This window comes from Ornithorhynchus anatinus, chromosome 2 (assembly GCF_004115215.2).
Source record: "Ornithorhynchus anatinus isolate Pmale09 chromosome 2, mOrnAna1.pri.v4, whole genome shotgun sequence".
Lineage (NCBI taxonomy): Eukaryota > Metazoa > Chordata > Mammalia > Monotremata > Ornithorhynchidae > Ornithorhynchus > Ornithorhynchus anatinus.
In genome coordinates, this window is record NC_041729.1 from 141,555,226 (window position 1) to 141,572,760 (window position 17,535).

General features: G+C 46.7%; 1 protein-coding gene across 1 annotated transcript in view; it reads left to right on the forward strand.

Moving 5' to 3' along the window:
- CHRDL2 (chordin like 2) overlaps positions 1-17,535 on the forward strand; it is a 79,213-nt gene that overhangs the window by 2,170 nt on the left and 59,508 nt on the right. Inside the window, exons 3-4 of the mRNA XM_039914727.1 lie at positions 7,914-8,101; positions 16,302-16,395. Of these exons, the coding sequence (XP_039770661.1) occupies positions 7,914-8,101; positions 16,302-16,395 (282 nt within the window). The remainder of the gene's footprint in view (positions 1-7,913; positions 8,102-16,301; positions 16,396-17,535) is intronic.

Consider the following 17,535-nt stretch of genomic DNA (forward strand, 5'->3'; position numbering starts at 1 on the left):
CGAGGCAGCCTGCGGGAGGGTGAGGGGAACCAAAATGCGCACAAGGACAATTTTCATCCCTTTGAAAGTTCCTAGGTTTTTTCTTTTGTCTTTTCCAAACTGGGTCTGTCACCGTGCCTAGTAGAGTTGGAGTTGGAGCCGTAGTTTGGCCTAGTGGAAAGGTCACGGGCCCGGACTTCGCAGCGCCTGGGTTCTAATCCCGGCTCTCCGTTTGCCCGCTTTGTGAAACTGGGCAAGTCACTTACCTTCTCTGTGCCTCGGTTTCCTCTTCTGTAAAATGGGAATTAAATAGTTGTACTTCATTATCTCGGACTGTGAGTCCCCTGTAGGACAGGGACTGTGTTCGACCTGATTATCTTGTATCTACTTAGTCATTCATCCAATCATATTTATTGAACCCTTACTGTGTGCAGAGCAATGTGCTAAGCGATTGGGAGAGTACAATATAAAGGTGAGAAGAGACATTCCCTGTTCACAGTGAGTTTCTTTGGCACAGAGTGAATGCTGTACTCTTTGGGCACAACTCCCTCAGCCCCCCCAGCACTTATGTACTCATCTATATATATAGATCATATAGATCATAGATCATATATCTATATCCTATATATAGAAGCAGTGTGGCTCAGTGGAAAGACCACGGGCTTGGGAGCCAGAGGTCATGGGTTCGAATCCCGGCTCTGCCACCTGTCAGCTGTGTGACGGTGGGCAAGTCACTTTACTTCTCTGTGCCTCAGTTCCCTCATCTGTAAAATGGGGATGAAGACTGTGAGCCTCATGTGGGACAACCTGATGACCCTGTATATACCCAGCGCTTAGAACAGTGCTCTGCACATAGTAAGCGCTTAACAAATACCAACAAATACAAACATTATTATCTATACATTTTTATTTATTTATATTAATGGCTGTCTGCCCCTCTAGACTGGAAGCTCACTGTGGGCAGGGAAGGTGTTTACCAACTCTGTCGCATTGTACTCTCCAGAGCATTTAGTTCAGTGCTCTGCACACAGTGAGGGCTCAATAAATGCCACCACTGATTGATTGGCTTCTCCCTTCACTCACTGGAGTGGCTTTGGTCCCGGCGTGAATCTGCCTTTTTCCTTGCTGCTGTCTTCTAGAGAGAAGCAGCGTGGCCTAATAATAATAATAATGTTGGTAATTGTTAAGCGCTTACTATGTGCCGAACACTGTTCTAAGCGCTGGGGTAGACACAGGGGAATCAGGTTGTCCCGCGTGGGGCTCACAGTCTTAATCCACATTTTACAGATGAGGGAACTGAGGCACCGAGAAGTGAAGTGACTTGCCCAAAGTCACACAGCTGACAAGTGGCCGAGCTGGGATTTGAACCCATGACCTCTGACTCCAAAGCCTGTGCTCTTTCCACTGATCCACGCTGCTTCTCTAAGAGCCCAGGCCTAGGAGTCAAAAGGACCTGGGTTCTAGTCCCGGATCTGCCTTTTGTCCGCTGTGTGACCTTGGGCAAGTCACTTCATTTCTCTAGGCCTCAGTTCCGTCATCTGAAAAATGGGGGATTAAGACTGTGAGCACCATGTGAGCAGCGTGGCTCAGTGGAAAGAGCACGGGCTTTGGAGTCAGAGGTCATGAGTTCAAATCCCAGCTCTGCCACTTGTCAGCTGTGTGACTGTGGGCAAGTCACTTCACTTCTCTGTGCTTCAGTTACCTCATCTGTCAAATGGGGATTAAGACTGTGAGCCCCACGTGGGACAACCTGATTCCCGTGTCAGGGAATCTACCCTAGCACTTAGAACAGTGCTCTGCACATAGTAAGCGCTTAACAGATACCAACATTATTATTATTATTATTTATTTATTTTAATGTCTGTCTCCCCGCCTCTGGACTGTAAACTCATTGTGGGCAAGGAATATGTCTATTGTTATATATTGTACTCTCCCAAGAACTTAGTACAGTGGTCTCACCTTGTCCCCTCCTACCTCACCTCCCTTCTCTCTTTCTAATGCCCACCCCGCACACTCTGCTCCTCTGCCGCTCACCTCTTCACTGTTCCCTGTTCACACCTATCCCGCCGTCGACCCCTGGCCCTCATCCTCCCGCTGACCTGGAATGCCCTCCCTCCTCACCTCCGCCAAACTCACTCTCTTCCCCTCTTCAAAGCCCTACTGAGAGCTCACCTCCTCCAGGAGGCCTTCCCAGACTGAGCCCCCCCGTTCCCTCTGCTCCCCCTCCACCCTCTGCTCCCTCCCCCTTCCCCCCTTCACCTCCCCTCAGCTGAGCCCCCTTTCCCTCTGCTCCTCCCCCCTCCCCCTTCTCCCTTCCCCTAAGCACTGTGCTCATTTATATAAATAATTACCCTATTTATTTTGTTAATGAGGTGTCCATCCCCTTGATTCCTTTTATCTTGATAATGATGTCTTGTTTTTGTTTTGTTCTGTTTTGCTCTGCCGTCTGTCTCCCCCGATTAGACTGTGAGCCCATCATTGGGCACGGATGGTCCCTATCTGCTGCCGAATTGTACATTCCAAGCACTTAGTACAGTGCTCTGCACATAGTAAGCGCTCAATAAATATTATTGAATGAATGAATGAATGAATGGTCTGCACATAGTTAGCACTCAAGAAATATGATGAATGAATGAATACATGAATAATCCAGCCAAAGCACTTCTAGGATCCCCATTCATTCGTTCATTTATTCAATAGTATTTATTGAGTGCTTACTTTGTACAGAGCACTGTACTAAGCACTGGGAAAGTACAATTCGGCAACAGATAGAGACAATCCCTACCCAACAACGGGCTCACAGTCTAGAAGGGGGAGACAGACAACAAAACAAAACAAGTAGACAGGCATCAAGGTGCTGATGGCAGGTGACGGAATTAACCTTGGGGGAAGTTGGAATCATATGTCTGTAAGTGAGAGTGGTTTGTGAAGAAGTTCCCTGAGGAAGACTTTCAAACAGGAAATGCCTTTGTCCCTCCTGAGTTATTAAGGCACCCAGTGACCCAGAGGCTGGGGGATGGGCAACACATCCTCAAGCAAGTCTTTTAGGTTAAGCTTTTTTTTTTTAATGGGATGATGATGATGATGGTATCTGCTAAGCGCTTACTATGCGCCAGGCACTGTCCTAAGTGCTGGGGTAGATATAATAATAATAATAATGTTGGTATTTGTTAAGCGCTTACTATGTGCCGAGCACTGTTCTAAGCGCTGGGATAGACATAGGGGAATCAGGTTGTCCCACGTGGGGCTCACAGTCTTAATCCCCATTTTACAGATGAGGGAACTGAGGCACAGAGAAGTTAAGTTAGATATAAGCTAATCGGGTTGGACCCAGTCCCTGCCTCACATGGGGTTCACAGTCTTAATCCCCATTTAATAGATGAGGTAACTGATGCATTCATTCATTCAATAATATTTACTGAGCGCTTACTATGTGCAGGGCACTGTATTGAGCGCTTGGAATTTACAAATCGGTAACAGATAGAGACAGTCCCTGCCCTTTGACGGGCTTACAGTCTAATCGGGGGAGACAGACGAGAACAGTGGCAATAGAGAAATGAAGTGACTTGCCCAACGTCACACGGCAGACAAGCAGTAGAGCCTGGAATTAGAATCCAGGTCCTTCTGACTGCCAGGTCTGTGCTCTAGGCACTAAGCCATGCTGCTTCCTCGTGGTATTTGTTGAGCACTTCAATCAATCAATTGATCGATCGAATATATTAAGCACTTACTATGTGCTTACTATGTGCCGGGCGTTTTTCTAAGTGCTGGGGTAGCTCAAACTAATCAGATTGGACATGTCCCAAGTAGGGATCACAGTCTTAATCCCCAATTTATAGATGAGGTAACTGAGGCACAGAGAAGTGAAGTGACTTGCCCAATGTCATACAACACCAAGAGGCGGAGGTGGGTTTAGAACCCAGTCTTTTATCTTCCAGGCCCATGCTCATTCCACTATGGATTGATTGGTTGATTGATCGATCGTAGGTGTTTTTCAGGGTTTGGAGAACATTTCCCACATAACTGGCAATACCCATCCTCCCTCCTACTTAGACTGTGAACTACTTGTGGGGCAGGGAACTGTCTGAATTTGTATCTACCCCAGTACTTGATACATAGTCAATGCTTAACAAATACCAAAAAAACCCAAAAACCAAAAAACCTGAGGCAAGATAATACAAACTGGCCCATACCAAGCATCCAATCTCCCCAAATAGAACCCCTAAACTGCTGAAACAATCTCTGCAAGCAATCTAGGGAAGCAGCATGACCTAATAAATAGAGCACGGGCCTGGAAGTCAGAAAGATCTGGGTTCTAATTCCCAGCACCACCACTTGCCTGCTGTGTGACCTTGGGCAAGTCACTTTACTTCTCTGGGGCCTCATTTACCTCATCTCTAAAACGGGGATTAAGACTGTGAGCCCCATGTGGGATGGACTATGTCCAATTTGATTGTCTTCTAGCTACCCCAGTGTTGAGAACAGTGCTTGGCACATAGTAAGAGTTTAACAAATACCATTGTTATTATTATTATTACTCTCAGTTTCCTCATCTATAAAATGAGGATTAAGGCTGCCCCACGTGGGACAGAAAACTCTCCAGGTGTGACCCTGAGAGGGGAGTGGGGCAGATACTTTCTTCAAACTGACATCTTATATGCATTCATCCAATTGTATTAATTGAGCCCTTACTGTGTGCAGAGCACTGTACTAAGCGCTCGGAAAGTACAGTACGGCAATAAACGGCGACATTCCCTGCTCACGAAGAGCTTACATCTACTCCAGCATGTAGTATAGTGCTTAGCACTTAGTAAGCATTTAACAAATGCCATAATCATCATTATTATTGTTACTACACACTTGGGAGAGTACAGCTGAATTAGAGAAATGGTCCCTGCCCTTCAGGAATTTACAATCTAACTGGGAGACTGACAGGCACAAGCCATTTGCAAAGCTCAGTGGTTGTTCACAGCTAAAGTAGAGAAGGATAGATTTAAAGAACAAGAATAAATTAATCTACAGTGAGAATATGCACCAACCTTCTATCTACCCCAGTGCTTAGTACAGGGCCTGACCCATAGCATTTAACAACTATCATTTTGAAAAAAGTGCTCAGGTATATAAACATCAGTGGGTTAATCAATTAGTGCTATTTATTAACCGCTTACTATGGACAGAGTCGGTCTGTGTGTCATATTTAGTGAATGCTTACTGTGTTCAGAGCACTGTACTAAGTTCCTGGGAGAATATAATACAACAGACACATTCCCCGCCCCAAATGAGCTATTGGGGGAGACAGCCATTAATATAAGTAAATAAATTACAGATATGCACTTAAGGAGGAAGGATGGGAGGAGAGATGAATAAAGGGAGCAAGTCAAGGCAGCACAGAAGGAAGTGGGAGAAGAGGAAAGGAGGGGTTAGTCAGGGAAGGCCTCTTGGAGGAGATGGGCCTTCAATAAGGCTTTGAAGAGAGGGGGAATAATAGTTTGTCAGATATGAAGACTGGAGGGTGTTCCAGGCCTGAGGCATGATGTGGGAGAGCGGTATTAAGTGCTGGGGAGAGTATAATACAACATAATTAGCAGACCCGTTTTAAGTGCTTGGGAGAATATAATACAACATAATTAGCAGACACTTTCCCAGCCCATAACGAGCTTATAGTTTAGAGGGGGAGACAGACGTGAATATGAATAAGTCATTTGTAACATATAGTTTATAATTTATAAATGTAAGGGTTAAGGATCGCTGTTGCATGGAAGCGATCTGGAAAAATGGGGTTTAGCTGGGGAAAGCTTCCCAGAGGAGATTGGTCTTCAGGAAAGGTTTGAAGATAGGGAAAGCCAGAGTTTGGAAGATTTGATGGAGGAGGGAGTTCAAGGTAAGAGGAGTGCAGGAGCAGAGGGTCAGAGGTGGGAGAGATCATAAGGAAGGACCTGAGTTCTAATCCCAGCTCTGCCACTTGTCTGCTATGTGACCTCGGGCGAGTCGCTTCACTTCTCTGGGCCTCAGGTACCTCATCTGGAAAATGGGGGATTAAGACTGTGAGCCCCAAATGAGACATGGACTGTGTCCAACTTGACTAGCTTCTGTCTACCCCAGCGCTTAGTACAGTGGGGAAGCAGCATGGCTTAGTGGAAGGAGCCTGGGCTTCGGAGTCAGAGGTCATGGGTTCGATTCCCGGCTCTGCCACTTGTCAGCTGTGTGACTGTGGGCAAGTGACTTAACTTCTCTGTGCCTCAGTTACCTCATCTGTAAAATGGGGATTAACTGTGAGCCTCACGTGGGACAACCTGATTACCCTGTATCTGCCCCAGCGCTTAGAACAGTGGTCGGCCCGTAGTAAGCGCTTAACAAATACTAACATTATTATTATTATTATTATTACAGTGTGACACATAGTAAATGCATAACAAATACCATTAAAATAAAAAAAGAAGGCACAGCTGGGGTGGAATGAAGAATGAGCTGGGGTGTAGAGGAAGAAGAGGAAGGGGGGAGAGCTGATGAGTACTTTCAAGTGGAGGGTGAGGAACCTCTGCTTGATGCTGAGAGGAGTGGACTATCATTGGAGGTATTTGAGGTGTGCTCTAAGATTAATCTTGTTAATAATAATAATAATAATGTTGGTATTTGTTAAGCGCTTACTATGTGCCGAGCACTGTTCTAAGCGCTGGGGTAGACACAGGGGAATCAGGTTGTCCCACATGGGGCTCACAGTCTTCATCCCCATTTTACAGGTGAGGGAACTGAGGCACTGAGAAGTTAAGTGACTTGCCCAAAGTCACACAGCTGCCAAGTGGCCGAGCCGGGATTCGAACCCATGACCTCTGACTCCAAAGCCCGTGCTCTTTCCACTGAGCCATGCTGCTTCTCTTTTGTGGATAGGGAACACGCTCAGAGCAAGTTAAGTGACTTGCCTAAGGTCACACAGCAAATAACTGGCCGAGCTGGAATTAGAACCCAGGTCGTCTGGCTCCCAGCCCACCTTCCCTGGTTAAATAATGCATAATAATTGCATAGTGGTTAAGCACTTACTATGTATCAAGCACTGTGTAAGCGCTGGAGTAAATAGAATGGATCTTCTTAAAGAATCTCATCCCTTCCATTATAATATTCTCGTCCACACACCTCCTCATTTCCCCATTCTCTTCGATACTTCTTCTACTGAAGATAAAGCCCTTCAAAATGCCTCAATAAATACATTGATGATGATAACAGTAGAAATAATATAATAATGATAACGATGATATCTGTCAAGTGCTTATTCTGTGGCAGGCCCTGTGCTAAGCGCTGGGGTGGATAAGAACAAATTGAGTCGGACACAGTCCCGTCCCGCATGGCGCTCCCATTCTCACTCTCCATTTTCCAGATGAGGTAACTGAGGCCCAGAGAAGTGAAGTGATTTGCCCAAGGTCACACGGCAGACAGGTGGCAGAGATGGGATTAGAACCTATGACCTTCTGACTCCCAGGCCTATTCTCTATCCACTGCACCATGCTGCTTCTCGTGATGATGATAATGAAGAGAAGAAGGAAGAGGAGGAGGAGGAGGAAGAGAAGGAGGAGAAAGGAGGAGGAGGAGGAAGGAAGAGAATGAGGAGGAAGAGGAGGAGGAGGAGGGAGTTGTGTGCAGATCGGCATTTTAGAAAGAAGCGGAGTGGAACATGGACGGGAGAGAGGAAACCGTAGCCTGATACAGTAGGCCGAGACCAGTGGTCCAGCTTGGTCTCCTCCCTAAAGTCCACTGGCATCACGTTCCTTCAGTCAGTCACGAAGGGCCTGAAAAGAGCCGCGCCCGGAGACCTCCGACCCGTGGTCCTAGGGGACGGGAGGGGCGGTGTCTCCATCCACCAGAAGAGGACTCGTGGAGTGGGAACCCGTGTGCGATTGCCCGCTGACCCTCTGCGACCTCTCCGGGTTCCCCGGCGGCAGGAGTCGGCCCCCTCGTCTGCCGGCCGTTTCCGCAGGGTCGACGTGTAAACCTCTGCCGTCCGTTGATTTTTTCAGGCCCGGACAAGTTTTGCCTCTTTCGTGGCAAGAGGTACAGCCCTGGAGAGAGTTGGCATCCTTACCTGGAACCTCACGGGCTCATGTACTGCCTCCGCTGCACCTGCTCCGAGGTAGGGAATGTGTCTGTTTATTGGTATAATGGCGGTTAGTGCAGTGTTCTGTACACCGTAGGTAGACCGTAAGCCCGTCAGTGGGCAGGGATCGTCTCTATCTGTTGCCGAATTGTACATTCCAAGCGCTTAGTACAGTGCTCTGCACAGAGTAAGCGCTCAATAAATACTATTGAATGAATGAATGCTCAATAAGTACGATTGAGTGAATTGTACTCCTTACCCCGGGCCCCCAACTCACTAGGAGACCGTTAGCTTGTCCTCTAGACCGTGAGCTCTCAGTGGGCAGGGAATGTGTCTGTTGTTGTATGTACTATCCCACGTGCTTAGTACAGTGCTTTTCACACAGTAAGCACTCAATAAATAGGGTTGAATGAATGAATTGAAGAGGCAGACTTGGGGAAAGGGGGATAGGGTGAAAGCAGAGACCTCCATTATCACCTCATTATTACTATTGACTTACTGCATTTGTTAAGCACTTACTATGTGACAAGCACTGCTCTAAGCGCTGGGGTGGATACAGGTAATCAGGTTGTCCTACATGGGGCTCACAGTCTAAGTAGGAGAGAGACTTCTCTGTGCCTCAGTTACTTCACCTGTAAAATGGGGATTAGGACTGTGAGCCCCGTGTGGGACAGGGACTGTGTCCAACCTGATTTGCTTGGATCTACCCCAGTGGCTCAGTATAGTGCCTGGCACATAATAAACATTTAACAAATACCATTAAAAAAAAAGAACAAAAAACAAGCAGGTTTTGAATCCCCATTTTATACTTGAGGAAACGGAGGCACAGAGAACTTAAATGACTTGTCTAAGGTCCCATAGCAGGCAACTGTCAGAGCTATGATTAGAACCCAGGGCCTCGGAATCTCAGGCCCACGCTCTCTCCCCTAGACTGCGCTGCTTCACCTCCCCCGTTTAAATAATATATAATAATATAATATATAATAATATATAATGACTGTGTATTTGTTAAGCATTTACTATGTTAATACATACTAGAGAAGCAGCGTGGCTCAGTGGAAAGAGCACGGGCTTTGGAGTTAGAGGTCATGGGTTTGAATCCCTGCTCGGCCACTTGTCAGCTGTGTGACTTTGGGCAAGTCACTTAACTTCTCGGTGCCTCAGTTACCTCATCTGTAAAATGGGGATTAAGACTGTGAGCCCCATGTGGGACAACCTGATTCCCCTGTGTCTACCCCAGCACTTAGAACAGTGCTCGGCACATAGTAAGCGCTTAACAAATACCAACATTATTATTATTATTATTATGTGCCGAACCCACTGTACTAAGCACTGGGGTAAATACAATGGATCTTTTTAAAGTATCTTGTCTTTCCCATTATAATATTCTCTTCAGTACACCTTCTGCTCATTTCACTATTCTTCTCAATGCGCCTTCTGTTATTGAAGTTGAGGCGCTTCAAACCATAGAAAACCATCTGGTATGTGAAGATATGGTACTGAGAAAGCCTCCTCAGCAGTCACAGGATGAATCAATCAATCAGTTGTATTTAAGTGCTTAGTAAAATGCCTGGAATATAGTAAATGCTTAACAAATATCATAATTATTATTATTATTATTGAGCGCTCCTTGGGTGTAGAGCACTGTGCTACACACCTGGGAGAGTACAATACGGTTCCCTGCTCGAAACAAACTTACAGTCGGGAAGCATCAAGGCCATGGGTCAGTGGAAAGAGCACGGGCTTTGGAGTCAGAGGTCATGGGTTCGAATCCCCACTCTACCACTTAGCTGTGTGACTGTGGGCAAGTCACTTGACTTCTCTGGGCCTCAGTTCCCTCATCTGTAAAATGAGGATGAAGACTGTGAACCTCACGTGGGACAACCTGATCACCCTGTATCTCCCCCAGCGCTTAGAACAGTGCTCTGCACATAGTAAGCGCTTAACAAATACCAACATTATTATTATTGTTAATGCAAAAAGCTCGGGCCTGGGTGTCAGAGGATCTAATTCCAGCTCCTCCACTTGTCCTCTGTGTGACCTTGGGCAAGTCACTGCACTTCCCCTGTGGCTCAGTTACCTCATCTGTAAAATGGGGATGAAGACTGGGAGCCCCATCTGGGATATGGACTCTGTCCAGTCTGATTAGCTTGTAGCCGCCCCAACGCTTAGTACAGTGTCTGGCATATAGTCAATGCTGAGCAAGTATCATAAAAAAAGAATGGGGAAGCACCTGAGATCTACAAGCACATTGGGGACCCCTGCTTAAACCCTGACACAAGTTTTTCTTCAATATGTACAACACTGAGGACGTACCATCAGATGTCAGAGATGCTACCAGTCTAAAAATTCGAAAAGAAAGATGATAGATCAGATTTTGGGAGTTGCTGAGAGATGGCATCGCTCTCTCATTGCCAGTAAGATCCTAGCTAGAATTCTCCTGGATCAACCATTAATCAATTTACTGAGCTCTCCACTAAGTGCTTGGGATGATTGAGTAGAATTAGTAGACGTGATCCCTGTCTTTAAGAAGCTCACAGTCTATCAGAGGAGGCGTAAATTGGAGAATATGTTACTTCCGATCGTAACGGGCTTTAGCAGACAAAACTGCAAGTTCCTCATCTAGACTCTGTAAGGTCACCGTAGGCAGGGAACGTGTCTACCAACTCTGTTGTACTCGGACTCTCCTAAGTGCTCTGTACACAATAAGCCCTCAACAAATCCCACCGTTAATAATAATAATTATTATTATTATGGTATTTGTTAAGCACTTACTATGGAGTAGATACAAGGTAATCAGGCTGTTCCACGTGGGGCTCAAAGTCTTCATGTCTTCAGAGGAGGAAACTGAGGCACAGAGAACTTAAATGGCTTGCCCAAGGTCACACAGCAGGCAAGTGGCAGAGCCGGGATTAGAACCCACGTCCTCTGACTCCCAAGCCTGTGCTTTTGCCATTAAGCTATGCTGATGATTGATGATGATCTTTTCTGCATGTCAGATATAGGAAAAGTGCAGAAAACCGTAGAAAGATCTGAACCCTGGTTACAGCTCAATCAACTTGGCTGTCCCAAAACGTTTGTGAGATTCTGAGGCTATTTTGTGGCCACATGGTTGGCTGGGTCAGAATTAGGGGTACAGACCCCATTGCACAAGGGGTAAAGCAGGATTGGACTAGTGAAAAGAGCACAGTCCTGGGAGCCAGAGGATCTGGGTTCTAATCCCAGCTCCGTCACTCCCTTGTTGTGTGACCCTGGGCAAGTCATTTTACTTCTCTCTGCCTTAGTTACCTCATCTTTAAAATGGGGATTAAGTGCCTTTCCTCCCTCCTACTTGGACCGTGAGCTCCAGGTGGGACAGGGACTGTGTCGGACCTATTCTATTATTTCTGCCCCAGCATTTATTACAGTGCTTGGCACATAGTAAGCGCTTGAAAAGGACTATTATTATTATCATCATCATTATTATTGTTATTATTATTCTTAACAGTAGTAATACTGGGTCTGGTCTTGTTCAAATCGTTCTACAAAGCTGTGCTGGAAGAGTCAACAAGAGAGCTGGGTGCAGGTGTTAGAATGCATTTTTGCTCTTCTGCAAACCTCATTCAACTCAATAGACTTCAAGCATGACACAGATTCCTAGAGACAGTCATTCGAGAATTTTTTTATGGTATTTGCTCGGCTCTTACTATGTGCCAGGCACTGTACTACACATTAGGGTGGATATCTTTCTGCAGAAACACTCTGGACATGTCACTCCCTTCCTCACTGATCTCCAGTGGTTGCCTATCAACCTTCTCATGAAGCAAAAACTCCTCACCCTTGGCTTCAAAGCTGTCCGTCCCCTCGCCCCCTCCGACCTCACCTCCCTTCTCTCCTCCTCCAGCCCAGCCCGCACGCTCCGCTCCTCTGCCGCCGCTCACCTCCTCACTGGGCCTCGTTCTCTCCCGTCCCGCCGTCGACCCCTGGCCCACGTCCTACCTTTGGCCTGGAACGCCCTCCCTCCTCACATCCGCCAAACTCACTCTCTTCCCCTCTTCAAAGCCCTACCGAGAGCTCACCTCCTCCAGGAGGCCTTCCCAGACCGAGCCCTCCCTTTCCCTCTGTTCCTCCTCCCCTCCCCATCGCCCCTACTCCCTCCCTCTGCTCTACCCCCTTCCCCTCTCCACAGAACTTGTATATATTTGTACATATTTATTGCTCTATTTATGATGAATAGTGATCTACGGTTCTATTTATCTATTTTGATGTTACTGATACCTGTCTTCTTGTTTTGTTTTGTTGTCTGTGTCCCCCTTCTAGACTGTGAGCCCCCTGCTGGGTAGGGATTGTCTCTATCTGTTACCGAATTGTACTTTCCAAGTGCTTAGTACAGTGCTCTGCACACAGCAAGTGCTCAATAAATACGATTGAATGAATGAATATAAGGTAATCACCGTGGGGCTCACAGTCCAAGTCAGAGTGAGATGGATTTAATTCCCATTTTGCAGCTGAGGTAACTGAGTCACAGAAAAGTTAAATGACTTGCCCAAGGTCACACAGCAGGCAAGTGGCAGAGCCGGGATTAGAATCCAGGTCCTCTGACTTTCAGGCCCGCGCTCTTTCTGCTAGGCCACGTTGCTTCTCCACTGCCGTAGGTCATCCACATTATGGTTGGGGCTGTGGATCGTGCACTGATGGGTCTTTTCAGATCTGCACTCAGAGGTCAGTCTGATACACAGTCAGTATCATCTTTTTTGAGGAGGAAGGATAATGTACCTCCCTACATATTTATGTATATTGTCCCTCTCCGTTTCCTTCCTCTTTCATATTATCTTGTTCCTCGTGCTTTCTTTCCCCATCCATCATTGGTTAATCTTTCTATTACTAGTTGTTATGGGCAGGGAACATTTCTACTAAGATTGTTGTACTGTACTCCCCCAAGAACTTAGTGCACTGCTCTGCACATAGTAAGCACTGAATACCATTTATTGATCCATCGATCAATCGATTAATGTATCCATTTGCCCATTTTCTCTCGAAACCATTTTGTTCACCCCACAACCCCCGGCCCAAGTATCTTACTCTCAACAGACGGTGGCTGGTGAATGCTTCCTTTCCCTTCCGTAACTCGTCCCCTTTTCCCTTTAATCTCATCCAATCTTGGTGCCCTTTCCCCCATAGATTTGCCACTGACCAACCTACCTACCAGCCTAATTCATCCTGAACTTCACTTAACTTCTCTAGGTCTCAGTTACCTCAACTGTAAAATGGGGATTAAGACTGTGAACCCCACATGGGACAGGGACTGTGTCCAACCTGATTAACTTGTACGTACCCCAGCGCTTAGAACAGTGCCTGGTAAATAGTAAGCACTTAAATGCCACAAAAAGAAAGAAAGCTTTTATTCGTTCAAAAGTATTTATTGAGTGCTTACTATGTGCAGAGCACTATACTAAGCGCTTGGAATGTACAATTCGGCAACAGATAATAATGTTGGTATTTGTTAAGCGCTTACTATGTGCCAAGCACTGTTCTGAGCACTGGGAGGGATACAAGGTAATCAGATTGTCCCACGTAGGGCTTACAGTCTTCATCCCCATTTTACAGATGAGGTGACTGAGGCCCAGAGAAGTGAAGTGACTTGCCCAAGGTCACACAGCTGACAAGTGGCAGAGTCAGGATTAGAACCCATGACCTCTGACTTCTAGGCCCGGGCTCTTTCCACTAAGCCATGCTGCTTCTCAGCATAGAGACAATAGATAGCACAGATAGAGACAATCCCTGCCCAATAATGGGATCTCTACCCTGGCGCTTAGTACAGAGCCTGGCACATAGTAAACACTTAACAAATGCCATAAAAAATAAAAATAAAAACGGTAGGAAAGCCACCCTATTACAGATTTCCTTTCTACTTGTCAAATGTTCACGTGACCATGTTTTATCTCAGGGTAATAATAGCTCTGGTATTTGTTAGAAACTTACTACGTGTCAAACACTGTTCTAAGCACTGGGGAAGATACAAGATAATCAGGTCAGACACAGTCCCTGTCCTACATAGGACTCAGAGTCTAAGCAGGGAGGGGAACGGGTATTAAATCCCCATTTTACAGAAGAGGGAACTGAGGCCAGAAAAGTGAAGTGACTTACCCAAGTTCTCACAGCGGGCACTTGATGAGGTTGGGATTAGAACCCAGGTCCTTTGACTCCCAGACCTGTGCTCTTCCCACTAGGCTACAGTGTTCCTCTTCTAAGCACACTACCTGGATACAGCTGAAAAGCATCTCACCATAGCATTTAATTCATGATTAAAAACCTGATAGAGTACTGGAATTCCCAAGGCCAAGTGAATGACACTTCATTATTTTTTCAGTGAGTTATCCCTCATTATAGTTTTTCTATTGTATTTATTAAGTGCTTTCTATGGGCCAGGCACTGTCCTAAGTGCTGAGGTAGATAAAATCTAGTCAGATTGCACACAGTCCCTGTCCTGTATGGGGTTTGCAGACTTAATCCCCATTTTACAGATGAGATAACTGAAGCCCAGACGAGAGAAGTGACTTGTCCTTGGTCACACGGCAGACAAGTGGTGGAGTCGGTATTAGAACGCAGGTCCTCTTGACTCCCAGGTCCTTGCTTTATCCACTAGAAGCAGCGTGGCTCAGCGGAAAGAGCCCGGGCTTGGGAGTCAGAGGTCATGGGTTCGAATCCCAGCTCCGCCTCTTGTCAGCTGTGTGACTGTGGGCAAGTCACTTCACTTCTCTGTGCCTCACTTACCTCATCTGTCAAATGGGGATTAAGACTGTGAGCCCCACGTGGGACAACCTGATTCTCTTGTGCCTACCCCAGCACTTAGAACAGTGCTCGGCACATAGTAAGCTCTTAACAAATACCAACATTATTGTTATTATTATTACCCTGTATCTACCCCTGCGCTTCGAACAGTGCTCTGCACATAGTAAGTGCTTAACAAATACCAACATTATTATTATTACTAGGCCATGCTGAACCGTGTCTGTAATAATTGATGGTTTCCATAGAGCAGAACACAACTTTCTATCAGATGACTACAGCCTTTGGGATTGTGGAGTGGCCCCTCATTTTTTTTTTTAATGGTTCCCTGTTATTTTTGCCAGGGATGACCTTTCTGATCCCTATCACCCCCTTGCCACTGCCTATCCGGGGTCTCTGTCCACAGCTTTGAATCCTCAACCTACTGTCCTTACTTACTGGTTCTGCCAGGAGACTTTATTTTGAGGGCATTTCAGACCAGTCAGATGTCACCCATCCATTGCGCAGTTCCAGTTGGCATGAAAGAGGGGACAGTGGAAGCTTAGGCTCGGGAGCCACAGTAGGATTTTCGATAATGATGATGACAATAATATTCATTCAGCACTCACTTTAATACTAATAATGGTAGTATCTGTTAAGCGTTTACTATGTGCCAAGCACTGTTCTAAACACTGGGGTAGATACAAGGTAATCAGGTTGTCCCACATGGGACTCGCATTCTTAATTCCCATTTTCCAGATGAGGTAACTGAGGCCCAGAGAAGTTAAGTGACTCGTCCAAGGTCGCACAGCAGGCAAGTGGCAGAGCCGGGGTTAGAAAACATGACCTTCTGACTCCCAGGCCTGTGCTCTGTCCACTGTGCCATGCTGCTACTTTGTATTATATACTAAGTAATAATAATAATAATAATGTTGGTATTTGTTAAGCGCTTACTATGTGCAGAGCACTGTTCTGAGCGCTGGGGTAGACACAGGGGAATCAGGTTGTCCCACGTGGGGCTCACAGTCTTCATCCCCATTTTCCAGATGAGGTAACTGAGGTCCAGAGAAGTGAAGTGACTCGCCCACAGTCACACAGCTGACAAGTGGCAGAGCTGGGATTCGAACTCATGACCTCTGACTCCAAAGCCCGGGCTCTTTCCACTGAGCCACGCTGCTAGATGCAAGGTAATCAGATCAGATTTAGTCCCTGTCCCTAGTCTAAAGGGGACAGAGACTAGAGGTCTAATCTCTATTTTACTGATGAGGAAACTGAGGCCCAGAGAAGGAAAGTGACTCACCCAGTGTCACATAGCTGGCAAGTGGCAGAGTTGGGGTCGGAACCCCAGGCTTCCTGACTTCCAGTCCTGTGTTCTTCCCCCGGCCCCGGCCACCCCAACCCGAGAGAGCCGTAGTCTGCACGTTCTGCAGAACGTGCCGTGAAGCCGACTGACCTGAGGCGGAGCTAACCGAGTCCTTTGCTCCTCCAGAACACCCACGTCAGCTGTTCCCAAATCCACTGCCCGCCGATCCACTGTGCCAGCCCTGTCACGGAGCCCCAACGCTGCTGCCCACGCTGTGCAGGTAAGTGGCTTTTCCCGGTCCCTGCTGAACGCTTCTTTGGCCCAATCCGGACTCTGCAGGATGCTTGTTTTATCCCAATCGCTGGAGGACACTTTATCGTCCTGTTTCCTGGAGGACGCTTGTTCATCTCGATCCCTGGAGGATTCCAGTTTGTCTCGATCTCCCGAGGACGCTTGTTAGGAGCAGCATAGAGCAGTGGCTACGGCCCGGACCCGTGAGGCAGGAGCTCATGGATTCTAATCCTGGCTCCGCCACTTGCCTGCTGTGTGGCCTCGGGCAAGCCACTTCTCTTCTCTGGGCCTCAGTGACCTCATCAGAAAAATGTGAATTGAGACCGTGAGCCCCACATAGGACGGGGACTGCATCCAACCCGATTTGCTTGTATCCACCCCAGGGCTTAGTACAGTACCTGGCACATAATAAGCACTTTACAAATACCATTATTATTATTATTGTTATTATCATTAATAATGTTGGTATTTGTTAAGCGCTTACTATGTGCAGAGCACCGTTCTAAGCGCTGGGGGAGATACAGGGTAATCAGGTTGTCCCACGTGAGGCTCACAGTTAATCCCCATTTTACAGTTGAGGTAACTGAGGCACAGAGAAGTTAAATGACTTGCCCACAGTCACACAGCTGACAAGTGGCAGAGCCGGGAGTCGAACCCATGACCTCCGACTCTGAAGCCCAGGCTCCTTCCACTGAGCCACGCTGTTTGTCTCTGTTCCCCGAGGACACTCGTTCATCTCGGTCCCTGGAGAACAGTGCTCTGCACACAGTAAGTGCTCAATAAATACGATTGAATAAATGAATGGTCCCAGTCCTTGGAGGTTTCCAATTTGGTGAGGCTGCTGAAGTAATAATAATAATGGTATTTGTTAAGTGCTTACTATGTGCAAAGCACTGTTCTAAGGATCAGATGAGGATTAGAACCCATGACCTCTGGCTCCCAAGCCCGGGCTCTTTCCACTGAGTCACGCTGCTTCTCTAAGTAGGGTTCCCAAGGTTAATTATAGTAATGTTGGTATTTGTTAAGCGCTTACTATATGCAGAGCACCGTTCTAAGCGCTGGGAGAGATGCAGGGTAATCAGGTTGTCCCACGTGCAGCTCACAGTCCATCCCCATTTTACAGATGAGG